The following is a 27,409-nucleotide window of genomic DNA, read 5'->3' on the forward strand; positions in this document are numbered from 1 at the left end:
ATGTATTTATTCTATAGGGTGATGTTGGTCCCCAAGGTTTCCCTGGGACTCCGGGTGAGCCTGGCCTGAAAGGCGAAAAGGTACAAATACTCCTAAAGCTATAGAAATATGGCTGTGCTGTTTACTGGAGCATTTTCCGAGTAGTCTGATTTGACTGAGGGATTCTGGGGGCATTTGGGGGGACAGGGGTGACTGTAATCAGCTGTGTAACTTGTTCTTTCCATCTAGGGAGAACCAAGTGTTGGTGCTAGAGGTCCTCCTGGCCCCCCAGGCCCACCTGGGAAACCTGGATTGAGTTCCAGAGTGGATAAATTGGTGAGTTCCAAAAGCTTGTAAGAAAGACAAGAGTGGAACTTGTTTTCGTGGCCTTATCCCACCCAGGAAATGATGCTGCACTGCCAGGATCATTCTCTGCTTTTCTCTTTAGGCAAATTATCTCCCTTCTGTAGATCTATATAAGTTGACTTTCCATTGAATGAATGAAAATACCAGGTGGCAGGGATTTCATGTGCCCCTGCTGCTCCCATTCTCAAATCTGAAACAGATGTTGGGAGCTATGCAAGAGGTAGGAGAACAAGGGAAAAATCACTCTGCACCACTGCAAACCCACTTCTGTATCTTTGGGTGGAGCTTTATTATGTATGTGCCAAGCCTGTTCCTTCCTTCCTTTAGTTTTCTCCAGCTTTTAACATTCTAAATTGCTTGAAAATATTTGTGGTTCTGCCTTGAATAGTGTTGTATATTTATTGTTGTAATGTTTTATTGTACATATTTCTGGGAGAACTTACATAAATATTCACTATTCATTGGTTGTCCATTCAGTCTACCAGGTGGAAGATTTAGTATATAAGGTAAGTATTAAATTGCAGAATAACACTTCCACCCCCCACAATTTATTAACATGCCCTCTTTGTCTGGATTTCTTCTCAATGCAAACCAAGGAATACAGCAGATGAAATTAGGCAGACATATTTCTTTGAACTACTTAGGTCTTTGTTTCAATGGCATTTAGCTTTGATATCCTTAGCATATCGTTTGTTTGCATCTGTGGCTTTTTTCTTCCAGACATTTATTGATATGGAGGGCTCTGGTTTTGGAAGTGACTTGGAGTCTTCACGAGTAAGTACCTAAGTTCTATGAATAGGGGAACCGATGTTCCATTGATTAGAATGGATTTGGGAGGAAGAAAGAGAGAAACAATAATAGTGGCCTTCCTCAATATTGAATCATTCAGATGTTTCAATACACTAACTTCAATATTAGTTCCATTAATTTTTAACCAGAAGCCCAAAGTCTCTGTACAGCATGATCTTTAAACATGAATGATGTAGCATTTGCTCAGCAAGCAGATTAACTTGGCTAGCATAAACATATTTATTTGTTAGGCGCACCTCAGATTAGAACAGAGGTCACCAAACTTGGCAACTTTGTGGGGTTCAATTCCTGAAATTCCTCAGCCAGCCAAGTTGAAGTACACAGATCTCAAAGTTGCCAAGCTTGGAGCCCCCTGGGTTAGAATGTACATTATATTTATGTTTCAGGGTCCCAGAGGGCCACCTGGGCCTCCAGGCCCTCCTGGTGTACCTGGTTTACCAGGACAACCTGGAAGATTTGGGACAAATGGCACTGACTTTCCAGGCCTCCCAGGCCTCCCTGGAGTTCCAGGGAGAAATGGCAACTCAGGAATCCCAGGACCTCCGGTGAGTAAAGGGGAAAATATCGTGCAACTCTGTCTCCAAAGGCTACCCAGGTTCATCACTCTGTCATGGTAAGCCAGTTTACTGTTGTGAAGTGTGTGTGTAGTGGGAGGAGGTTTGCATGCCCCTTGGCTAGCTGTGCTTATCATGCTGAATGAAAAACATGTCTCATTGGCGTATTAGTAGAATTTGGGAAGTGTCTGGAAATGAGGCTTGGATTTGACTTCTGTGGTCTAGTAGTTAAGGTGTTGGACTAGAATAAGGGTTCATGTGCACCCTCAGCCACTGAAGCTCACTGAGTGACTTATGGCATCCATCAGTCATTCTCTCAGTCCAACGTACCTTGTAGGCTTATTGTGGGGGGAAATTTAGAGGAAGGAAATGATGCATGATGCTTTGAGCTCCTATAAAATTAATTAAAATAAATAAATACAGACAGACAGGTTAATGGTGGTAAGAAAACCAAGCATTTATTCATCTGCATTCACATTTTCCAAAGCATAAATGCCACACAAAATTCCTGCATAGGGTAATGTCTGATCAGTTTGATTTAACTGAGGAAAAAAATTTCGTACTGTTTTCCAGGGCCCACTTGGGCCTCCAGGAAAAGATGGCATCCCTGGTCAAACTGGAGAAAAAGGAGCACCGGTATGTATTTTTCCTTTTCAACGAGGCTCAGGATCACCCGGGTACACACTGAGGAGGACCAGCCAGGGAAACTGGACTTCCTCTGCCATTGCCTACTTTGTCAAGGTATGTTTCAGCACTTCAGTGTAAATTCACTGGTATTTTCCTTTCATTTTTCCAGGGTGAATCAGGTGAAATGGGCTTTACAGGAGCACCTGGACCAAAGGTACAATTACTTATTTTCTAAAGAAATAGTTACTAGTCCCTATGTTGATCCTAGTTTGGTAACGTTACAATATTTTAAGTTTTTTATGTATATACTAAGTTTTTTGAGTGCAAGTGTGTAAAATTTTTCAATTTTCAATTTCACTGAATCAGGTTCCAATGTTGCTGATTTTACAAATATGTCCGTGTAGTTTTCTTGGCAACAGTATGAAACTAGTTTGTCAATCTCTTCTTGGTGGTGGAATAGGTGGGTGGGTGGGTGGAGAGACAGGAATTTCCAGATTATCTTACAGTCTTTATAATGCCTGTTTCATAGGATAGGATTCAACTACTAACTAGGTCAGTGATGGCTAACCTTTTTGTTGTCATGTGCCGAAAGCGCACACCTGCCATGTGCCCACACCCATAATGCAATATGTGCATCATACCCATTCTTGTGTGCCCCGTCCCCCTGCACATGAGCATTTGATCCCTCCGCTCCCACTTCTCCGCGCATGCATGAATGCTCCCTGCAGCCCATTTTGGGCATAGCAGGCCTCCCTGAAGCCTCCTGGGACCAAAAATGGATTGGGGGGGGTACTGCACACACCTCTGCACCCTGTTTTGGGCCTGGCCAGCTTCCCTGAAGCCCCTTGGGACACAAACCAGGCTGCTGCACACTCCCCCCACCCCCCGCATGCACGGGGGACCCCCCCCTACCCACCCCATGCATGCACGCACATCTCCCACATATGCCCCACCCCCACACAGAGACCTGAAAATCAGCTGGCCATGGAGAGGCATGTGTGTATGCATGGCGGACCTCGCTGGGGCGACGGCTTGCGTGCCCGCAGAAGGGGCTCCGCGTGTCACCTAGGTTCGCCATCACAGAACTAGGTCATATTCTTAACTTTTCAAGTCAAGGCTGGGTGTTTTACTTTTCTGCCAAGCATTTGTGTTTGTTACGTATAACTGATTTTATCAATCCAATTTCAAAGACATCCCAGGGTTCTATGGAAAAAAACATATTTACAGCTCACACTCCCTTTTAAAGAGCCCAGGGCTTATAAGGCATTGTAAGTGTTCTAATTGTAGGTGCGGGTGATACAATATTGTGTTAGAGATGTCTTTTGTGCTTACAGAGAAATGGGATTTTCTTCCTTCTTAGGCCATGGTAGCAAAACATGTAGTGGAAGTACGTCCCAAGATTGCCATCCAGGAGAATATAATCTTATTTTACAATGTTACATATTATTTAGTTTTGTAAAATAATACATATAATAATACATATTTTTAAGAAGATAGTTTCTCTCGCCATGAAAGCAGCTTGGTCTGGTTTTCAAATGTACTAGATTAGGGGACTTCTTCAACCATTGTTAACTTTATAAAACTCTACAGTTTGTCTTTACCCTCTGTGTTGAAGATATGTGCCAGAGAATGGAATTATGCAAAAAAGCAGTATCATAATACATTATTAACCCAGAAAAATCTGTATAGGCCACTGTGAGATGTGAACATAATTATCAGCATTTGATATTTTGGCTGAAGTGTCTTCCATTACTGCCCCGCCTGATTGTTAAAGGTGGAATTTCTTTTATATCAACATCTTTCTTTAGCAAATACAGGTGGGGTTCTTTGAGCTACTTTTAACCCTCTTCCAAATTCCAATCTTCATGCCATCATATGTTATAAAGTACACACATTTCATTTGATTAATAGCCTCTGCTCATAAAGCCATCTGCTTTGGTTAACATTTTCCACATCTTGATTTCTTCCTCTTTGCCCTTTATATGATTCTTTAAAATGTTCACTTATAAGTTGCGGTTGTTAATGCAGAATCTAATGCAAGAGTATTGCCAACGAAACATCTCTAAGTATTTTGGAGGCTCAGTATCTGGCCTCTCCTGGTTTTCTTGATGGACTTTTACTCTTCCATTGATAAAGGCAATAAATAGCATAGTTTCCATCTAACAAACTGAAGAGGCAGCCGCCAACTTGGCTCCCAGTGAGAAAATGTTGGCCTAAATTCTCAACTCCTTCACAACAGAAATTTCTCATGAAGGTTTACAACTTAATGTAACATTCCATTGTTATCATTCTAAGAAGTGGGCATAATTTCTAGATTCCTGTACCAGCCACTTAATCATACGACTGCTACAAGATGGGTTAAATTTCCTCTGTCAAACACAACATGCAGAACTTAATAAGAGTCCTGCTGGATGAGGCCAAAAACATCTAATCCACTTCCTAATGCAGGAACTAACTAGACACATTCAGGAAGGTCAGAAACCGCAGCAAAGACAATAGCTATGATGCTCCCAAGCAGGTATTGTTTAAATATGCTGACTGCGATTCAGAAGGTAATAAACAGCCCCAAACCTGAAAGCTACTGATCATTTCTTCCTCCATTAATTTGCTGAGTCCTATTTTAACTTGTTTTAAATCGGTGGGCTTCAAATTCTATCAGCCCCAAGTAAAGTGGCCAATAGTTGGACATAGTAGGAGCTGCAATCCAACACATGAAGAGAATATGCCTGGACCTGACTTAATGAAACCGACGTTGGCATTTCAGAGATGGGGTATTTTTTAATTAATAAATTGAAAAGCTAAGAGCAGAATTCTATTAAATATAAAAAGGTTGTATTTGCTGATGTGGGTTGTATTTGTCGCAACTACTTTAGCCTTTCAGCATGCTCATTCTGTCATGCAGTACAAGGGTATGAACATAATTTCTAAGCCAACATATGGTATGTTGTCAAATGTCTGAGTCATAGCAAATTTCCCCCTACTCATTTTGCTTATGTGAGATGCTTCTTTTTCTGAGGTTCCACAACAATCCATAAACACAGTATCACAATCACACAAGATGTGATGTCACACCTAAAATATCAACTGTATTCTTCAGTTTTGAGCAAGTAGTCATAATGTGTATAATAGTGCACTTTTATTGAATCTCAAAGCAATGTGTGATAATATGTGTAGCAAAATCATAACCGTCTATTTTGTTTATTTATTAATTTCTTATGCCACTCATCTCCCCTATAAGCTGACCTTACCCATTCTGTATAATGTAGATGTAATTCTGAGATTTGTTTCCAACAAATATACTTAGCTTAATGCTCACAGAGGAACATTTTCTTCTGTGAATACCTTCCTTGATATGATGTAGTAAGGGATGAATGATGTAATTAGGCATCTGTATACATCTGCAAACAACCAAGCTCAGAGAGCACTCCATGTATAAGTGCAGACATACATATGTAATTCAAACCGGATTATAAATCTATAATCAGACGTCTGTGAATCATGGGTACATGCATTCCTATCTTTCTATTTTGAAATTCTTTTTTAAAAAGTGTTTTTATTTTTCCATTTTCATAACATATAATCACATGTACTATTACATAGCCAACATCATCTTGTATTATTAAATGTTTACATCAGTTCACTTTACCATCAACTCAGTGGTGGGTTCTGGATCCCGTTCCAACCGGTACAGTTGGAACGGGCCTGGCGCCGTCCACATGGATGCACGTGCCTGCATCTTAGCGCCTCTGTGATGCTTCAGCTGCTTAGCGGAGCATCTCGCAGGCACTGTATATGTCATGCACGTGCGTGGAAGCACCAAAGACTTAAAAGACCGGTAAAGAGGTCAGGTGGGTGGGTGGGCCCTCTGGAGCACCGTACTGGAACGGTATCCAGTACTCCAGGCAAACTCCGCTATGCCCGTACTGGGGCAAACCGCCTGCAACCCCCCCATTGCATCAACTCCCCAAAACAATTATTGGCTCTTCTGCTCTCCATACACCATAACTGTACCTTATCCATCACTTTCTTCTCCCTCTCTCCTCCCCTTCCCTACCTCCTTTCTTCCCTCTGTCATCCTTGTCTTCTCTACTTCCCCTTCCTCTCTCCTTCTCCTCTCTTCACTTTCCACTCCTCCTTTCTCTCCTCCTCTTCCCCCCCCCTGCCCTCTCTCCTATCACTCTCTTCTTCCCTTACCTCTCTTCCACACTCTTCATCTCATTTACTTGGTGTATTTCAGCTTCTGAGCAAGTTCAATTTTATGTTGATGGTATTTATAATTCCTTTTCATCTATTTTGAAATTCTAATTTGCATGGCTCTGAATACTTGACCCCTTGTTAGAAATAGACTTATCTTAATTGTCAATGTTCTTTCAGGGCAACCAAGGAGTGCCAGGAGTGCCAGGAATACCAGGTGAACCTGGTCTCGCAGGCCTTCCTGGGCCAATGGGACCCCGCGGATTGCCTGGGCCCCCTGGGCCGGGCATTGCAGCAGAATTTGTGAGTACCAAACATTTCCGTGTGGTTAACAACAAGGTGCAAAAGGCTGAAGAGCACTGCAATTTCTAGTTTGATCTATTTGTTACTTGTTATTGCTATTACTGAACCATCAATGCCTTTGGTAGTTCACAGGGAAAAATAGTAGAAGTTGACCAAAACTATAACAATTTGAAATTCAATAGAGTGAGAAGACAGATAAAGTCGAAGAAATACAGGGAGAATGCCCCTTCAATTCATTTATTATACCCAGCAAGGCTCTGTGTTAATGTCTTGTTGGTCAGTTTTAGAACTCATGTTGGGCAAGCAGTGATTTGTGGATGCAGTTCTTGGATAAATATGTTTATTGCAAGAACCAGGTTAACCAGCTGTTAAGAAGGAATTCCAATAACTGCTAAGTATGAAATACAAGCCTCATTTATAGTAAAATCAGGATTTGATTCTTCTGCTTCTTTCTCCCACCCACATGGTGCAACAGTGGGGAGGCCTCCCTCCATCCTTTATAATGGACAAGGTTGTTTGAGTCTGTTTGCTTCTGAAATAGAAGGATGAAGACTAGAAAAGATTAAGGCAGTGGTTTACTGGGAGAGGAGGACATCCTGTGGAAAGCTTTGTTGGAAAACTCTTTAAATGGGGGGATTACCACCCATGCTCAGAGCTCAGGAATGACAAATCTGTCCCCTCATCTTTTTATCCCTTCAATATGAAACACTTCGATCTGTTAGAGGGAATCAATGTAGGTTGGAAGACCAAGCACAAAAGACAAATCTTTTTGGCAGCAAAGGCTGCTATAGAGGAGAATCACAGAAAGGAAGACTGTGTCATTGATGACATCAATGTGCAAAAAATGGGGTTGAATAGTATTTGTTATGTTATACATATCATATATATGTGTGTGTACACATGCACACATCTGCGCACACACGCACATGCATACACACTTGTATTTTTTTTATTTATATCCTACCTTTATTTTTTTATAATAACTCAAAGGGGAAAACATTCATAATACTTCTTCCTCATCCTATTTTTTTCCCATAACAACCACCCCGCGAAGTGTGTTAGGCTAAAAAAGAGTTATTGGCCCAGAGTTACCCAGCCGACTTTCACATCTAAGGTGGGACTAAAACTTTCCTGGTTTCTAGCCGGGTGACTTAACCACCAGACAAAACAAACCCAATAAGCTAGGAAAAGCTAAAATATTGGGAGATAATAAAAGAAGAGTTTAGCTATCAGAAATATACACCGCATCTCAGATCTGTAAGTATAAAAAAATATAACTGAAATTAGAAAGGTTTAGAATATGAGCTGTTTTCAGTTCAACCAAGATATTAGCCAGTAGGAAGTAAGATGCAAGAAAGAAAAACACAGTCCTCTGTGTAGGGTTTAACAAGCTAGGAAATCAGCATATGGATTGGGCTGTCATTAGGACTAGGATCCTTCCTATCTTCATTCATTGGCTTGTTCCCTTCAAGTATTTATAATTTGTTGGGCGGGGAAAGAGACACAGCCAAAGAAGACTCTTACATGACAACACACTGGTTGACTAATAACTTCTATTACTTTTTAGGTCGACATGGAAGGCTCAGGATTTCCATTAGTCTCTGGTGGTCCTGGAACTCGTGGGCCAGAAGGTCCTCCGGTAATCCACTTTATATTCCTTTTCATGGATAGGAATATGGATATGCAAGCATAGGAAGAATGACTGAATTTAGCTGTAACTTCTTTCTATTTGCAGGGGCTTCCAGGACTTCCAGGACTCCCAGGGCCTCCAGGACCCAAGGTCTGGGTTTTAAAATGTTGGATGCTTTGGCTTTTACCTGAACCCTTGATTAGTTTAGCAGGGTGGCTTTGTCTATTTTAATTTGGAATTGTCTCTGCAAATGATAAGGGGCATTTTATGAGTGAACATTACCATGGCGACAGCCCATCCTGTCAGAGTGTCAATAAGCTGCTCTTCCAAGCTTTCAGATACCCACTGATTCTAAAACGTTTCCTGCCTTTAGAATACACTTTAATGCTATTTTTTTCCATTAGCCTATTCAAATTCACTTTGAAATAAATAAGGTGTACAGAGCTGGTGCAGTATAGATGATTGTGCTATTCTATTCAGAAACTGCACTGATAAGAATGGTACATATATGCTGTATCTTGCACAAGTCATTGATCTTACCCAAGATTTTGCACAAGTAGTTGATAGAGGAATTATGGGGACATTCCTCATTATTAGACTAGTGATCCTGTGTTTGGATCATAAATCAGGAATATCTGTTGTTCCCACAGTCCAAAAGCAAGATAGGTAGACATGGAAATGGATTATCTTTCTGTGTTTGATTTAGATCCTGTGACACATTGACACTCTTGATTCATGTGTCCCCCATTCATGTGTATATTAAGAAGTATATGTAAAAAAAGAGTCATATATCAGTCTTTTTTTAACTCTAGGGAGATGAGGGCATCATTGGTCTCCCAGGGTTGCCAGGTGAAAAGGTAAGTTCATGTCAATGTTTGATTAAAATGTTTGCTTAAAATAATTATATTTCTCTTCCTTGATGCTAGCTTAAAGAAATGTTTTATTCACATGCTATTAAAAACATTAGGGCTGTACATACATAAACAATGACCTACAGTAAAAAGGCATTTTGGACTTTGCATGTGCGTGAGCATTGTTCATCTCTACTATTCATGAAAGCAACTTGTTATTTTCAAGATATGGCACAAAATGTAAATAAAAAAGGGCACTGTTTTAAGGACTTTTATTTGGTTGGGTGTCTTTAAGAAAAAAAGATGCATGCTTAATGAAATTTATTTGTTTGTTTGGCTTATTTGTCACCCATCTTATGTGCCATAACAATGGGCAGCTCATAATAGCAACAATAAAAACTATAAAAAAATACAAGCAAGCATGCAAAAAAAATAACTTCTGGTACCCTAAACCACATTCCCCAATACATAAGCAATTAGAGTGAATGAGCTGCAGACTCACACTGTCCCAACACTTGGAAGAAGAGCCACTAGCACTATTGGGAATGTGCCTATCCCAGGGGCGTCAAACTGGCGGCCCGTGGGCCAGATGTGTCACACACAGGCCACATCCATCCCAGCTCCATGAAAGGGGAAAAAACATTGCGATATGTCACGTGACATCAATGTGATGCTACGAGTTTGACACCCATGTGCTATCCTAATCCACAGTCAAAGATAAGCACAATCTGATCCAGAAGGCCCCAAATCCCAAAGCCATTCTATCCTGCTAGAGTTCCGTTGAAGCTTGTTTCTTCCCATCCAGACCTTCACATCCTCCAGATATTGGGTCATCACATGATGTCATTGCCAGCCTGACCTGGGATAGAATTGTACAATTGGTTGTCATCATCACACTGATGATACTGCAATTAGTTCTCTTGAATGATCTCATCCAACGGTTTCATGTAGCTATTTAGGAGGAGCAGTGGGTGACATGATCCTTAAGATACACCACATCGCAGGAGTCTGTGATAGACTTTCCCCCCTCTCCAACACTCACCAGAACCAGCCACAAAAAAAGAACAGCTTCAAAGCGGCAGCCACCCTGAAGCCACTCTGGAAGGATACTGTGGTTGATGATGCTGAATCTATTCATAATATGGCTCTTAAGGAAGGCTCCACATTTTTTTATACTCACATGGAAATCTGAAATAAATCAGGTGGCTTTTAATTGATAGGAGTGAAGCCATGTTAGCTGTTCCAGGAAAATCTCATAGGAAACACAACTAAATAAGCTAATTCTACTTTACTATAAGGCTCTGTTAATGGAATTTTGGAAGTCGAGAAGTACAAACTTCCCACTGCCATTTTTACCTGCTTGGTGTAAAGTAAACCCCTAACGAAAGAAGACTCCCAGGCTTGAGTTTCCTCAAAGTTCCATTTTATTAGAGATATCAAATTGGCACATCTGGGAAAACCTGAATCTGTAAGCTTCTCCACCCAAGTGAAAGTTCAAGTCCCTGCCCAGCAACCACATGTCCATCACATGGTCCAATCAGGCCCCATCCAAACTGGAGATGCCTCCCGGTCAGACTACTCCAGGTGCAGGGCAAGATGTCCTTGACTCTCTGAGAAAGGAATATTATTTAGACTATATCTCTCATATGCCATATAAAATGTACCAGGCCTGACAGCCCAATGTAAAAAATGGCTTCCAGGCCTGACACTTGGTCCATTTGATCCTTCTTAAGTTTCTTTCTCTGGCTATTAATTTATTGGGGGATCCTCCCTCAAATGTCTGATTGTTTCCTACCTAGGCAGCATCTTTTTCCATCATCCTCCAATGTTATCCATACATTACAGGCCATGTGCTTTCATGAAATCTGAAGCACTTAACCATAATCATTTTTGAAGCCTTAAATATGTTTGAATGGGAATTGAATTGTTAAATTATATTTGTGATGAAAACCAGGACTTTCCCCCCCTCTTCCCACAGGGAGATCCTGGATTGCCGGGATTAGATGGTCGCCCTGGATTAGAAGGTTTCCCAGGACCACAAGTGAGTAGAAAATTCAGTCCAAGCACTACTCCTTCCAATTCCCTATGACTTTAGGAATTATTAGAATGATTTATTTGAAAGCTTCTAGCCCTCGGACCTAGAAAATTTATTTTAAAAATAGTATTTATTGAATTTTCCAACATTTAAAAGACAAAACACAAATGTACACTTATACCAGCTTTTCCATATTGGTATCAATATCGTTTGTAACAATCCTATTTACAGAAATTCTATCTCCATTTCTCTATCTTAAATTATATCATTTAGATTATAATAGCATCAAGTCAATATCATCTATTTCCTATACCTTTTACATTCTTTATATTATACTTTAACATTTTATATCTTAAGTTTTACGTTTACTCTCAAGCCAGGAATACCATCTATTCCAGATTTGACAGTACTTGGTTTCTTCCCTCTCCTTCATTTCCATAGACAGTCTATCCATTTCTGCACATTCATAGATGTTTCTTCTTATAATCGGGTCTGGAGGAGACCCAGCAGATTATGATAGAAATAACCAGTATACAAAGTTCTCCAGAAAACATCAAGTAGCAGGGCAGCTGCTGAAAATGGACGTTGATTCCTTATGAATGGTGTCTGTTTCCATTTGGTCAATTTAAAGTGACAGTGATATTTCTTCAGTGTCTGTAAGTGACCACACATACTTCAAATATTTGTTGTAATGGTGATAATTGTTTATAGCTTTTAATTCATGTAAGTAGGCTCTATTCATTCATGATCAAGATCATTTATAAAAGGAGAATAGACCAAGTTCTTGCTCAGTCACTAAGTTGTGTTTGACTTTTTGTGACTCCTTGGACCATAGCATGCCAGGCCCCACTGTCCTCCACTGTCTCCCAGTAATTTGTCCAAATTCATGTTCATTGCATCAGTGACACTATCTAACCATTTCCTCCTTTGTCGTCCCCTTCTCCTTTTACCTTCAATCTTTCCCAACACCAACAGCCCTTTTATTAGGTCAGCCAAAGTATTTGAGATGCTTTAATAGACCAAATGAAATGAAAAATAGAAGTCAAACAAGTGAATCAACAGTGACCTTTTAGTTATACCACAGTTTCTGGATCCTAGTTCAGCCCTCCATATGTTAGACCACAGTCACTATCATTTGCAGCAATTCCATAGTTGTCCATTGTGTGAAATTGCCTTATTTCTTAAAAATGTCTTTTTCTCCCTATTTCAGGGACAAAAGGGTGAAGAAGGAAGCCCAGGGTCTAAAGTGAGTATCATCTAGATTTGAGAAGAAATTATGTTTGTGTTTTGTGTAATACAAAATTTGGATTTTTCCCCCTGAGGAATTTTGTTGAAGTCTGAAGAACATTACAATTTATTTTGCTTTAAACTGCACATTTCAAAACTTTTAGTTGATGATTCCTATGACATCTAACAAATACCTCCAATTCACCTATTGCTGAAATGTGTGCAATCTATATCTTCAGTGTCTAGTTGGGATTATAAAGCATGAGGAGGATTATCTGTACCCAGCTCTTAGAGAAGACTGAGATAACTGTTGGCTAGGCAGGAGAATGAATGACTAGCATTAATATGGCTCCATCTTTGAATGCCCGCAAATAATAGCAACCTATGCAGAACTGAATTTTACATTAAGAGATGTGGATGGAGAATTTTTATATGTTCCCCCCAAATCTAAGTTAAAAATCTAAAATTTGCAAATATTTTTTCTAAACGATACAGGAACACACTTTGAGCAGAACGTATGTCAAGACTTTTTATTTCTTTCTTTAAGGGTGAAAAGGGTCAAGATGGAATAGGACTTCCTGGCCCTCCTGGCCCTCCAGGACAAGCTGTGTACCTGTCTAGTGAGGATGTAAGAATATTTCTACCTTTTACTAACTATATTTTGTTACTCTTCTGGAATAATGTTATCTGCGAGGGAGTGATGCTCCAGAAATTACAGTACTTTAATTCTAAATGTTAACTATTTTATGTTTAACCCAGTGGTGAAATTCATTTATTTTACTACTGGTTCTGTGGGGGTGGCTTGGTGGACATGGTGTAGCTTGGTAGGCATGGCTTGGTGGGCATGGCAGGGGAAGGATACTGCAAAATCTCCATTCCCACCCCACTCTGGGGCCAATCAGAAGTGGCATTTGCCAGTTCTCCAAATTACTCAAAATTTCCGCTACCGGTTCTCCAGAACCTGTCAGAACTTGCTGGATTTCACCCCTGGTTTAACCCAATATTTCTCAACCTTAGAAACTAACATGTATGAACTATAACTTCCAGAATTCTAGGAATTGAAGTTCCCACATCTTAAAGTTGTTAAGGTTGAGAAAAACATGCTGTAATCATAAAGATATTACTATACAATTACTGCTATTGTATAGCTAAACATCTAAAATGAAGATACTTTGGGTTGTGGTTTTTTTTTAAAAAAAAAATTAAATCCTGAATTTCTGAGTTTTCAGGCATATGCCAAATAGAAGTATTTGAAAACACAGTTATATGCAGATGCAATGCATACAATGCAGATGCAGATTTAAGCATGCTCATCAGCATTTTATGTTGCTTAACTGCTCTCTTTAAATGTTTTGCTGAGCAATCTAAGGAAAAGCAGTCGTGATCTCATGTTTAACAAATGGTTTTATTATTTTTAGAAAACTGTGCCTGTTTTGCCAGGCCCAGAGGTAAGTAGAAAGGAAGGCTTTATAAATATTGCTTCCAGCTTTAGAAACATTTAGTTTTTGTTGCTAGGTGCCTAAAATAGGATTAGATTGTCTGCAACAGTATAAACTTTAGCTTTTCCTAGGTAAATCTGGTCCTTATTTGAATTTTTATTATTAAGATTAAAGTTATGACAATCTTTTCTCAATATAACTCTCAAGAAGTAGGGCTAAATTTCCTCAGTTTTTCCTTTGGGACATTGTCGGATGAGTGGACAGTGTCCTGGAGGTGGTTGAAGAGTAATAGGCATGAAATCTATGATCTGAAGTTGCTTTTCTTTGAAGGTCTTATCTACTTGCCCACTCTGAAAGGATTCGCTCTACTTAGATTTCTCCTGAAGGCATTCTAGGGAGTGTTCTGTTGCATATTTTGAAACAGTTCTATTCTGTTCTGGAAAGGGACCATCTGAGGTCTCTTCAGAACAAGCATACATAGATTATGAAATGGTGCTACATGGGTATCCCACATGATGTAATTTCAAGCTTTTGAAACTGCCCTTGAAGTACCCTTGAAGTGCTGTATAATTAAGGGAAGATCTTCCATTATGATGAAAAATAACAGTCTTTGAACCTTGGCAATGAGGAAAAGCTGTTGTGTAGTGGTGAAGAATTAGGCAGGTAAGAATTGGGCATGTAAGGGGGTATGTGTTATTGAGGTATTGAAAAGCTGTCTTCTTTCTCTTTTCCTTTTCAGCATGTTAAAGGGAACTTTAGTTTGCAGAACTATTAAAATTGCCTGGATGCTCCTCTGTGTCAGGAGCTGAGAGAGTTATTATATTTTTCAGGCCACAGAAATATTTCTGAGCTTTCCTTTGATCCTAAAGCTCTTCTCTTCTCTCCTCCCCTCCTGTCCTATATTTTTTTCATGTCCTTTATAAGTTATTCAAATTTGTAGCTAGAAAACTTCATTATCTGTCTAACTGTCAAGTCAAGCAATTAATCACCTTCTACAGGAAGAGAATGCAGGAGATAGCATTCTAGGCTCTGAGATAGCCAAACTGTTTACAAACTCCAAGAAAAAAACAGTTTAATAATAAATCTTCAGGAAACCATTATATTTAGGGCAATATTTCTCCAGCAGGTTCTATTTCAAAGTAGGTTAATGAAGGAAACAAGGCCCTAGTGGTTTACCACATGCTTTAATGTGCCATAGGAGACGCATATGCAGTTAATAAAAGCGCTCAAAAATAAAATTGCTCCATTAGCCCCATGAAAGAATCGGACATGAGATTTGATAACAGGAAATGTCTACCTTCCTCTTTAGGGACCCAGGGGACCAAAAGGTGACTCGGGAACTCCAGGCTATCCTGGACTGAAGGTAAGATTGTATAAAGTACTTTTAAAAAGAAATCTGGGTTGAAAGATCATTATCATAATGGAAAATTGTCTCTTATCCAAGATATTTTTAGTTTGCTTCTAATTTTACTATTGCTGTATAACGGACTCTGTTTCTATCATCAGAAGTGCCATCCCTGGCTCATTTTCAACCTTAAATTAAGTTTCCCTTAAAAGTCTTCCTTAAGTTAGAATAATATTAGCAAGCATTTTCATTGGTTAGAATTTGTGGAAAAGCTAAATAGAAAATGAAGCAGGAGAAATTGGATTTGATGATATGCTGGTAATTGAATTTCTGGAAAACAAGAAGAGTATAACTAAAAATAACTGATTAAATGGCTATTGCTACTAGTCAGGTTCCCCTATTTAAAATGTCTTTTGTATGGTGTTTTATTTTTTCCTTTGTTAAATGAGCAGTATCTCTTATTGTGTGATCATTGGTAGGAAAAAGAACCCCATTTTATTGCCATATTCATGTTTTTTCCACTGTAGAAATTTACAGCAAAGATATACATAATGTGCAAATACTTTAGGAAATACCATATATAAGATTGGTTTAGTTAGATATTACATTCCCTTGTAAAATTGTACTGACCATGTCGCTGCATGATCACCCTAACATAGTAAAGAAGCACAGTCAGAAGTAAAAATTATAAGAGTTTTTAGCCAAAATGCATGATTCGTCTCATTCCTGTATTGCAGCTTTTACAGTACATGCAACTTGCTTACTGAATAATTTATTTTAAAAATTGAGAGTTGGGATAATATTTTATTTAGCTTCAGAATAATAATTGCATTCAGTACTTAATTTGTGTCAGAAATGGGAATATGTATGCCTTGGGTATAAGTGCAAAAAATAGTTTGGTACTTTGGAATCCAGTTTAATTTCTCCTTGCTTTATAAAATGATTGCATTGTACTAAAGAGATGCTTATAATGTGTGCTGCATTTGCCCTGGGAATGATATAAACCACTGTTTCCTTCTTGTGTTTTGCCCCCTGGACAGGGTGAAAAAGGAGAGCCAGGAGTTATAACTAGGTTTGATGGAACAATCCTTGCATCTGAAGCAAAAGGAGAAAAGGTATAGCTTTTTTTTTTTTTTTGCTTACATTTGAAAAATTGTTTTCCAATTACTATTGCTTTTGTGCAGCAAGATACTAAAGGATCTGCTTCTCACATAGTAAAGGACTTCCTTGTAAGGGAAAGAAAGGAAAGAGGGCCCCTAACTCAGCTTCTGACATAAAACCTCAGTTGGCTTTAGGATTCTTTAAATCTATCTTCCTATTCAAAGTTATTTACAGATTACGCTAAACTTCACTTCTTGTAATTCTGCGGTAATTAGGCAATTCTGAAAGAGGAAGTCTCATACAGAGGTGTCCAGTTAGAGGGAACTGTTCCAAAATGATGTGCCTTGCTGACCATACACCCTTTTATTTATAGGGTGAACCAGGCCCAAGCGGACTCATGGGACCAGCAGTAAGTTATAAATGGTATCTTTGCTTTTATGCAAGGAATTAATTCCAAAATTAATTCACAATGCTTTTTATTTCATTTTCTTTTGACTTATGAAACTATAAAATTACTGTATTTTTCGGAGCATAAGATGCACCTTTTTCAACCAAAAAAGAGGATGAAAATCTGGGTGTGTTTTATACACTGAATACAGCATTTCTGGCCTCCCGCCCCCTTTGCAAAAATGGACATGCAGAGGGTTTGGGAGGCTTACAGAGTGCAAAAACTTTTTTTTTTTTAAATTTACCTCTTCAAAATCATGGTGCATCTTATACTCCGAAAAATATGGTATTCTCGTAATTGTCCTGTCTGTGATTTAAATACTGCCGCACCCTTTCTCTTTGTTTTGGTAGGCACAGTTAGGAAATCTTATGGATAGATTATGAAAGTAAAGTCTGCAACAAAATATTGTAGGCATCCTCACCTGAAAATGACTGAAACCTGCCAGCCAGACCTAGTTAAACCTAAAAAGCCCAGGACAGCCATTTCTATCCTATGTCCTGTGTTATTTTTCATACTGAAGCTTAGTTTTTTCATGCTTGTCCAGCATGCTCTCATTGGGTTTTCTGTGGGGCAGAGGACAATATTAGGGTTTTTTCTAATATAGTGTTTCCCTAACCTTGGCAAGTTTAAGGTGTGTGGATTTGAACTCCCAGAATTCCCCAGGTATCTTATGGGCTGGGGAATTCTGGGAGTTGAAGTTCACATATCTTAAAGTCTCCAATGCCGAGAAACACTGCTGTAATATATCTAAATCAGGGCATTTTCTTGACCTCTGTAATTTCCCCAGGAGCCTTAGTACTATTTTTTGTCCAGTTGCTGCATTTGACCTTGATTTTGCCAGGACTCAGGCAATTTTTTTCTGTTGGAAGGAACAGTTGCATAGCCCTTCTGCTTCCTGCTGGGGTTATGAATCCTGTGATATAAATAGAAAATAACATTGCAGTGATTCTGGGTCTTCCCATTTAACCATCTCTTTCTATCTTTTTAAATAGAGTTTTCCGTTTTGCTTTCTTTTAGGGGCCACCTGGGCGATATGGACGGAAGGGAGAACTTGGCTTTCCTGGAAGACCTGTAAGAATTTTAATTTTTATCTATCTAGTTATTATTTCATTTATATGTCACCCATTACTCCATTCAGGTTTTAGTCCCTTTCTGAGATATACAATCTATATTCTTTTCTGTAAATGAAGAGGAAACGAAAACATTCAACTCATCATCCTGTATTTTGCTGGAATTAAAGAAGTGGCAGAAATTAAAATTATGTATATTTTCTTGAAAATGAACAATGAATCAGTAAAAAGAGGAATGCAGGCAACTGCTCCAGGAAATAAATACCCATGCCATGCTCTATAGTATCTGTGCGAACTAAAAGTAACTCCTTTTCCAACCATTATTCTCAGAGCCTCCTTAGCAAAATTTATGAAGAGGAAAGGCAGGGAATTTCAAGAATCCAGCAACTGAACTATTGTCCCTTTACAACCAATATATTCTAAAGTCATTAGGATAAACTCTTCTTTGTTGTATTTTTATTGCTTTTCTGTGAACTGGTAGACTGGTGAATCAATTCACTGACAATAATGAGTGAACTACCTCCTGAATCCTTATTAGAACTCATGAGTCTTCTTAGCTATTCCTCTCCAGAGCAGAATTTTGGCTCTATACAGATACAGCTATGTCAACTTCATGGTATTTTTCTATCTTCCTATAAGCACATGGCTATCTCACTACAATGGCTCCCTTTCTTTTAGGGCCTGTCCTTTTCCAGCCAGGATCCAGCTGCTCAATAAAATAATCCCACTAGCCCACAATTTGACTTACATGGCACATCTGCAGCTGTTGTTGGAATGACTTTCCAGTGTATGTTGCACTTCAGCTAGATTCTCTGGCAATGTCAAAAGAGCACTAATGAAGGAGAGCAGCTGTCACACAAGGCACCAGCCAGAATCATCCTTGAGCATCTCTCTAGGGCCAAGAGTGTCCTTCACGCTTTTTGGCTATCCTCCAGTGGTCAAGCCTGAGCTTCTTTAGCTTATCCACCCATTCAAGACAAACTGTAACATACTGGCTCTCCCTCGTGAATTTTTTAGACACAAAAATGGTCTCCCCAAATTGTTCACGAATAAATGCACAGCCATAACCTCTTTCCACTTTTTTGCTCTGCATCCATTAGAAGCAGGAAAGATGAAAGCCCTCCTCACATTATGTCATTTCTGCAAGCATTGTAACAGATTGTAATTAATTTATTTACTAGTTTGTAAATTTTAAATTGTGCATGTTTTATTTTGATTGTTTTGTTTCACTATAAATGTATTTGAAAGCTTATATTTCATTATACTTTGCCTTTTATAATCTACATCTGTATGTAGCTCATTCATAAGTTGCAGGTAACGTAAGATCTTTAATCTACTGAATAAGTCATCCATACAGCTATCTTTCTGATGTTGAAAGATTAGCTTCATATACATGTATAATCCCAGATGTAGATATATAAATGAAGTAGATAGATAGAGATGTTTTGTTGCATTGCTTTTCCTTTTTCCTTTTTCCTTTCACTCTTTTTTCTTCTCTGTTCTGTGTTATTAAATAAATAAATCCAATTATGAATAAGCAAATGCAATATTTTCTTTTTGTGGATATTTGATTGCATTTTATCCAGCTACTCCTCACCATCTTTTGAAGGCAATTCCATTGATTTGTTGATCCTTTTAGGGGCGGCCTGGTATGAACGGATTGAAAGGAGAAAAAGGTGACCCAGCAGATTTAAGCGGAGCACTGGGCTTAAGGGTAAGTAAGTAATTTTTTGAATGATAAGAAAAGAATAGATGTGCTGCATGAGACCAGGGGCCTCTCCAGTAGCTTCCTATGTCCCATGGTGGCTTACCAGGTTTATTTGGGAAACTCAGAAACGCAGGCTGTACAATAAAATCTGTTTGCCATTGTTCCTCTCTAGCAGTTGGCATTCAAATATACAGCTTGTATTTGCAATTTGTTAGTTCCATTTAAATCCATTTGAATACAATTCCAAAAAACTGGAATTTGGTATAGTGGCTAAGGCATCAGGCTAGAAATCAACAGATCTTGAGTTCTAGTCCCACCTTAGAAAAGTAGACTAGCTGGGTGGCCTCAATCCAGCCCCTCATTTTTAGCTCTAGGAAGGAGGCAGTGGCAAATGATTTTCAAAACTCTTGCCAAAAAATCTGTAGAGATAAGCCATTCAGTTTCCAGAGTCAAGCCTGACTTAGAGGGACATAATTATATTGCACCTTAGGCTGAAGGATGGTGGGCAGCGATGCTGTCTGTGTTCAGCCAGTATTTAGTGAAGCTTCTCAGGTTCTATTATTGAAAGAAGTGTGGGGGGGCGGGGAGAGAAAAAGATGAAGTTACAACAACATCAAATGTAGCCTTCATTTACTTTGGTCCAGCATAGACAATTACTCGATGTTTTGGCCAAGCTTTTTGACAGTCAAGTCCCTCTACTACAAAAGTACAACTTCATAGGGAATATAGTCAGTGGTGGGATTCAAATAATTTAACAACCGGTTCTCTGCCCTAATGATTTCTTCCAACAACCAGTTCACCAAACTACTCAGAAAGTTAACAATCAGTTCTCCCAAAGTGGTGCGAACTGGCTGAATCCCACCACTGAATATAGTTTGCTCTGAAGAGTCTGCTCTCCCCTTTGGTTGCCTGAGGTGTAAGCAATGGGAAGCAGCACACAGTCAGGGAGAAAAGAAGCAGCAATGACTCCACTTGTGGGTCCCCATGTTCTTATCCAGTGATATGAATCTCCACAGATTTCTCAAACACACTGAGTAAGCAGCCATCTGCCAGTGCAGACTAATGAAAAGGGATATATTGCTGAATTCTTTGCAAAGCTGCAGGCAGCAATTATATTTTATTTTTTTAATCTATGACTGATGGAATGATACACAAAATTGTATGTTTTCATCGTTGCCTATGCTGCAAACGATAAAGCTGGAACAAGATTTCGCTGGCGATGATACTTTCCATTTCTTTCTATTGTGTTTAGGTAGAGTTGAGTGGCTGCTGATGTATTGCATTCCCTCGGTCCTCTGTTTAATATTTCACCCTATTAAATGTAATGAATGTCATGTTTTTCCCCCTTTTCCCCTAGGGTCCTCCTGGCCCCCCAGGGCCTCCAGGCCCCCCAGGCAGCCCTGTACCGGTTTATGAGAATAATGTGAGTAATAGCTAAAATACACCTCATATTCCAGGAAACTAAGGGGATATATTGTTTTAGGGCAGAAAATGGAATGCCTAATTTTCTTTACAGCCACATGCTCTGGTAGAAACTTTATTGTTGTTGTTGTTGTTGTTGTTGTTTCAGGCATTTAGTGATTTGGGCCCTCCAGGACCTCCAGGATTGCCTGGTAAGAAAGTGGTAGATCTGGATAAAAGAAGAGGGAGATGGATTCAAGAAGGCCTACAACCATGGGGGTTCTCGCCCATGTTTTACCCTTGAATTGAGGGCTAGTTGCAATAGGGCAGTGTTTTTCAACCTTGGCCACTTTAAGATGTGTGGACTTCAACTCCCAGAATTCCCCAGCCAGCTATGCTGGATTGTTGGATTCCTGCTTCCACTAACCCTGCATATGGGCTCCGTTGGCTGAGACTGATGGAAGATGTGATTCAAAACATTTGGGAGGAACCCAAGTGGGCAATACTGTGATAGAAATGTAATAATTTTTTCCCTTCTCCCTTCTCGGAATGTCTTGAGTTGCCATTAAAAAAAAAAACTTTCCCCCCATCTAGTAGTTTTTATATCAGAATCGTTACATTGTTTAAAACCTAAAATTTTTAAATAATTTTGTTTTAAAGGAAGCCACAATTTACGCTTATATTTACAGGGCTGTTTAAATGAGCAGTTTCTAAACATTTGGTTTTGTGTTAGATTTCACTTGGGTTTGGAATGCGATGCTTTCTCAGTAGTTCTTGGGGTGCCAAGCCTTATGCCAGTTTCTATTTCAGGCTACCATGGTCAGAAGGGAGAAAAAGGTGAACAGGGTCTTCCAGGGCCGCCAGGTAAGATTCCCTAAAATATGATACATATTTAATTTCACATTATCAAGACTTGTCATGAATCATACAAAAACGGAAAGATACTTTGATTTCCACAATGGGCGACTGATTGCAAAAGCTGATGGAGTTAGCAGAGATGGCTAAATTTACTGCTTTAATCAAAGGGCACAGCTAACTTTGTTTCCACTTGGAAACCATTTCTGGACTTAGTCCTTGAGATGTCAAAAATGAAACTTTGATTTTAGGTTTTGTTGATTAGATAGGTTTGTTGTTATAATAATGATTAATATATATGATTACAAAAAGTTGGCATTATACGGTATGTTATTACCAGTGGTGGGCTGCAGTCAGTTTGCACTGGTTCAAGCAAACTGGATATTAAGATTCTGCTTAGTTCAGCCAACCAGCAAATCCCACCACTGACTGCCCCCCCAAGCCACCCCATTGCCCTCCACCCCACCCCCACCCCCTTGGGGTTGCCATTCAGGGTGGGGAAGCTGCAAGGGCCTGACTGGGGGCCACACTGATCACCTGGGACATTCTGAAAGTGTGAATTAACCTACAGGGCCAATCAGCTGGGAGGCTGCCATCCACCCTGCAGCCCAAAAGAAGAACCATGTGACCACCAATTAAAAAAAAATTCAGTGAGACCTTCCAACTTCTCGGGGGGGGGAGGGGAATCTGGCGAAGTTGGAAGGTCTCACTGAACTTTTTTTAAACTGGAAGTCACATGGTCTTTTTTTGTTGCCCTGTATATAGGAGAACAGAGCTGGAAGGCAGGTTAGTCAGAGAATGGGATGGAGTGGCAGTGAGGATTTTGTATTATCATTGGTCTAGAATGGGGTTGGAGTGAGGAATTTGCATTATCAATGGCCTGGAATGGGGTGGAAGTGAAGATTTTGCATTATGATTGCTTATAAGTAAATAAGAACTAGTAAAAGAAGGATGGAAAAAATCCCTATCTGTAGATCAGCGTTTTTCAGTCTTGGCAAGTTTAAGATGGGTGAACTTCATGCTGCCTTGGAAATTCTGGAATTGAAGCCCATGCACCTTAAAATTGCCAAAGTTGAGAAGCATGGATCTACACTGCAGTTTAGGATTTCCCGTTCCTGATTTATTTAGAGTTCAGTTGTTGTTTCCCTAACAAATAGTGATTAAGTATAAGTATAGTATAAATCTTTACTATGGTCAAAGACCAGCAATACACATTACTTTTTACACTATATTAAAAAATACTGACATTAGGATATAATTAAAAAGTATTGACATCAAAAGTGGAAAATAACATACTTGTTCTCAAATTGTTTGGGTCACTCCCTGGTTTACCTGGGTGCAAAGCCGATAAGTAGGGAGTAAATACAATGGTCCAGAAATTGTTAGAGGTATGTCCAAATAATTGGTACAAGATGACAACTATACTTCTGAAAGCAATTTTTTTCTTGTGGACATTGCAGCAGCATAGAACTTTGCCACTGCATACGTGGTCGCCGGGTTTGTGTCCTGGAGGAAAAAGCCTAGATAAAAATTGTCTGCCCTCTCTGGCAATCTCTCTAATAAGGAGAGAATATGTGCAAACCTACAACCTCTGTATATCTCGCAGTGTAATAGAACATGTGAGATATCTTCCACTTCTCCTTTACTACATATACAAACCCGTTCTGCTATATGTATTCTCTTATACCTGCCCTGGAGGAGTGCTGAAGGAAGAATGTTAAATCTGGCTCTGAAGACAGCTATTATTTGTTTTGGGAAGATCAGGTCATTAAGATATCTTGCCGATTCCCACACACCCTGTTTAATTCTGTCCCTACTGTGGAGAGGCAACCTATTTAGTTCTTCTTGGAACTCCATGCCCTTCGTTCTATTGATTACTACTTGTTTTGCTTTGTCAAAGCCTAGAGACATTAAAAATACCGGTGAGAGCCCATAAGAGCCCAGCTTGTGATTAATTGCCTGTTTCCAGGGGGAGGGGAAGTTGTCAGTCAACACTAGTGGGGACAGTCCCTCTGGAAAGAAATGCATTTTAAGCCAATGAATGATCATCATCTTCCAGGCTCTAACCTGAATTTGAGGCATGCCTGTCTCAATTCTTAACTGGGCATTTGGAGTTCCTTTGGGTGCAGCTAAGGTGGCTCGTAGGAGTTTGGTTTGCATGGTTTCTAGCAAGTCTTTCTTTGCAAAGATTCCTGTTTGTGCCCCATATAGAATTTATACCAATGTTTTGGCCTCAAAAAGTTTTAAGGCAGCAGGTACTAACTGACCTCTGCCTGTGTAAAAGAAATGTTTAATTGCGTTTGAGGACCTATTGGCTGCTTGCCATGTGTGATCCAGGTGTGCCTTCCATGTCCCTTGCGAGTGGAAAACCACCCCAAGGTATCTAAATGTTCTAACCTGTTCCAAACTATGTCCTTCTATTTTCCAGGGGTATTGGCTAGGTCTTTTACCAAAAACTAAATTTTTTTGATTTATCAAAGATAAGGACCAGCTTGTTTTGCCTGCAATAGCAGAGTGTTGCCCTAATTGCTCTCTTCAGTTCTACAGGGGTTTGTGAAATAATAGCGGCATCATCAGCATATAAGAGAATTGGAACTTTGCGTTGTGCTAGGTTAGGAGGATGGAAATCAGGGTTCGGTAAGAGATCAATCAGGGGATTAATATAGAAGTTAAAGAGGGAGGGGAACAGGATGCAACCCTGCGGTACCTCTTTTTGTACCCTTACTGGGCCGGTTGGGGATTGCACCTCAAGGTGGAATTGGTATACAATTTTTGTATGAGGAAGATGAGGCATTTATCGATAGTGGTGCATTTTAATTTCTCCCAGAGGGTGATCCTGGATATTGAATCAAAGGCCTGCTTAAAATCAAGGAAGGCCACAAAAAGAGAGGATTTTTTTTATATATGTATTTTTGTACTAAAAGGTGGAGTACCAAAATATGATCCACTGTAGATCTTCCTTCTCTAAAACTGGCTTGTTCGTCTTTGATTATCCCCCCTGAAATTAGCCAATCCTGAAGTTTATAGTTTAAGTGTTTAGCATACAATTTACTAATAATGCTCAGAAGACTAGTGGATCTATAATTGCCTGGGTCATTTCTATTACCTTTTTTAAAATAAATTGGTATGATAATTGCTACTCCCCAATCTCTAGGCATATGGTCTGTTTTATCTATAAATGTAAACAGAGATGCTAAAAGCGGAGCCCACCAACTGGTGTTCTTTTTTATTATTTCTGGCAGGACATTATCAGCACCAGATGCCTTATTAGCCTTTAGGGCTCAGATCAACCGGGATATCTCTTCTGGTGTAACAGGGGGCCAGTAAGGAGTTTGGTCCAAACTAGTTTGGCTCTCCTTGGTTACATAGTCAGGGCCTGTATAAAGCTCCCTAAAATATTCTTCCCAGGCATGAATCAGTCCCTGGTTAGTTGGGGGTAGGGAAGGTTTTCCCAATCCTCTGGTGATATACCAAAAAAGGGATGTATTTTTTGTCCTGACTGACGTAATTAGTCTATGCTAAGACTCCTTCAGAGCCGCAGTTTTCTTTTCTTTTAGAAGGGTCTTATATTGTGCTTTCAGCTGCTTTAAGTAGTGAGTGTGATCCTCAAAAGGGGCATTTTTACTTTTCCTATACTCCATATTATATATCCTTTTTAGTTGCATGCAATCTCTATCGAACCATTTTTTATTCTTTGAAACCGGACTTTTGGAGTGAGCTAATGTTTTGATAATGAGAAGTGAATTCAAATTTAAAATTAAAGTTTCAAACCCCTCTAAGTAAGATTCTCCAAACTTATTCCTTAATAGAGATGTACGTAGTTTCTGGAACTAACATCCATTTAGTAACTTCCTTAGCATTTTTCTCATTCCATTTAATTTTTACCTGGGTAATTTGACTCTCTAACCTGGGGAGGTAGGCTGTGCCTGCCCTTAGAGATTTCTGATGTAATGTGAGAGTAAGGAGTATTGCATCATGATCTCTTTCCAGTTTCGAGTCTACCTCCATCTTCTGTAAGAACTTCAGGAGGTCATATGATATTATCCAGTAATCAACTGTGCATTTTCTTCCTGCTCCCCAATATGTATATTCTGCTGGATAGTTGCCCCATGTGGACCCATTAAGGATACAAAGATCCAAATGTACAGTCATTTGTCTTACACACAAACCTGCCCGATTTGCTTTAGGGTCTTAAAATTGTCTGGAATGCAAAGATTCTCCTGTTTCATTTTCATTCTAGCGTTTAAGTCGTCCCCCCCCCCATAATTATTTCTGTTTTGGAGTATTTGACTGAACAACTAAGAATAAAATCTTCTATGCTGTCCCAAATCTTATTGATCACATTATTCTTGTTAAGTGGAAGAATATAGATATTAAAAAGCAAAACACCACCTGTTTAAATAAGAGTAATATAGTTACAACCCATGGCTGGAAAGGTGGCAGTGATACACATTTAAATTGCAAGGATGTATTAACTAATGTCACAATATCCCCTTTAGCTCCCCCCCCCCCCACCTTGTTTGGGACAGCCGAGATTGAGTTAACCCAATAACCATCTAACTGAATCTCTGTGGAGGCCCAGGTTTCCTGTAAGAAGAAGATGTCAAATTGTGATATATAATCAAAAAAGAGTTGGTCTTTTGATGGAACTGACCAACCCGCTATATTCCAGGTTATAAGGAAAAGTGGGTCATCTTTTGCAGCTCATCAGGAAACTTGATTTAAACAAAGGGAAGTTGTCTGGTTGTTGCCATGGGTTGAGGTGTCATCGCACACAGAATTGGCCTTCTTTGAAAGTAGGGAGGTCCCATCTAAATCCTGTGTAGACTCTTGAGGAACTTGTTCAGGGTAAGAGGTTTTAGCACCAACTAATAGAGCTTGCCATTCTGAGGCCTCTTCTCTGGGTGTAGGACAAGGCATTATTACGTCATATTTCATTCTTTGAGATGGTGGCTCTGACATGGGTCGTCTCTCAGTTTTTTGGTTTGGTGCTGAAGGTATCATGGAATATTCACACAGGGATGAGAGCATCTCCATCTCTACTGGGACCTCTAAAAACCCCTTTGGGTCTTGGCTTCTATTTTCCATGATCTTGTATTCATGCAATCCCTTGTCCTCTCGGCTCTTCTTTCTTTTTCCCATGCCTTTTTACTCCTCGGTAGCAGCAAAAGTTTTTGTTTGTGTTATGTTCTACACTGTTATCTCCACTGAAAAATGTTAATTAAATAAAAAAGGATCCAATGGGAGTACTAAAAATTGATAAAATAAAATAAAACGCGCTCCAGCTGCACCGACTGCAGCTCCACCCCCCCCCCCCCCCCACATAGTGATTAAAGTGATATGAATCATTACTGGACTTTTTGTGAGAAACAGAAATTAAAAGTTGATCTGGGGCTTTGATGATTAGACGTGGAATTATGGAAATAATGTAGACAAATGTTAATCTTAGAGTAAGAGTTTGATATA

The 27,409-nt window shown here is 39.5% G+C and overlaps 1 protein-coding gene across 3 annotated transcripts in view; it reads left to right on the plus strand.

The window, feature by feature from the left end:
- Positions 1–27,409, plus strand: part of COL18A1 (collagen type XVIII alpha 1 chain) — a 195,023-nt gene that overhangs the window by 148,555 nt on the left and 19,059 nt on the right. For all 3 annotated transcript variants that reach the window (XM_087714621.1, XM_087714608.1, XM_087714614.1), the window contains 22 exons: positions 18–80; positions 229–315; positions 1,066–1,119; positions 1,542–1,700; positions 2,283–2,345; positions 2,506–2,550; positions 6,711–6,833; positions 8,401–8,472; positions 8,569–8,613; positions 9,276–9,320; positions 11,293–11,355; positions 12,560–12,595; positions 13,124–13,204; positions 13,995–14,024; positions 15,325–15,378; positions 16,401–16,475; positions 16,835–16,870; positions 17,927–17,980; positions 19,619–19,693; positions 21,045–21,110; positions 21,258–21,300; positions 21,899–21,952. In XM_087714621.1, the coding sequence (XP_087570747.1) occupies positions 18–80; positions 229–315; positions 1,066–1,119; positions 1,542–1,700; positions 2,283–2,345; positions 2,506–2,550; positions 6,711–6,833; positions 8,401–8,472; positions 8,569–8,613; positions 9,276–9,320; positions 11,293–11,355; positions 12,560–12,595; positions 13,124–13,204; positions 13,995–14,024; positions 15,325–15,378; positions 16,401–16,475; positions 16,835–16,870; positions 17,927–17,980; positions 19,619–19,693; positions 21,045–21,110; positions 21,258–21,300; positions 21,899–21,952 (1,423 nt within the window). The remainder of the gene's footprint in view (positions 1–17; positions 81–228; positions 316–1,065; positions 1,120–1,541; positions 1,701–2,282; positions 2,346–2,505; positions 2,551–6,710; positions 6,834–8,400; positions 8,473–8,568; positions 8,614–9,275; positions 9,321–11,292; positions 11,356–12,559; positions 12,596–13,123; positions 13,205–13,994; positions 14,025–15,324; positions 15,379–16,400; positions 16,476–16,834; positions 16,871–17,926; positions 17,981–19,618; positions 19,694–21,044; positions 21,111–21,257; positions 21,301–21,898; positions 21,953–27,409) is intronic.

This window comes from Thamnophis sirtalis, unplaced genomic scaffold (genome assembly GCF_051295495.1).
Source record: "Thamnophis sirtalis isolate CommonGarterSnake01/CBP01778 unplaced genomic scaffold, rThaSir2_p1.2 scaffold_1, whole genome shotgun sequence".
NCBI classification, from domain to species: Eukaryota; Metazoa; Chordata; class Lepidosauria; order Squamata; family Natricidae; genus Thamnophis; species Thamnophis sirtalis.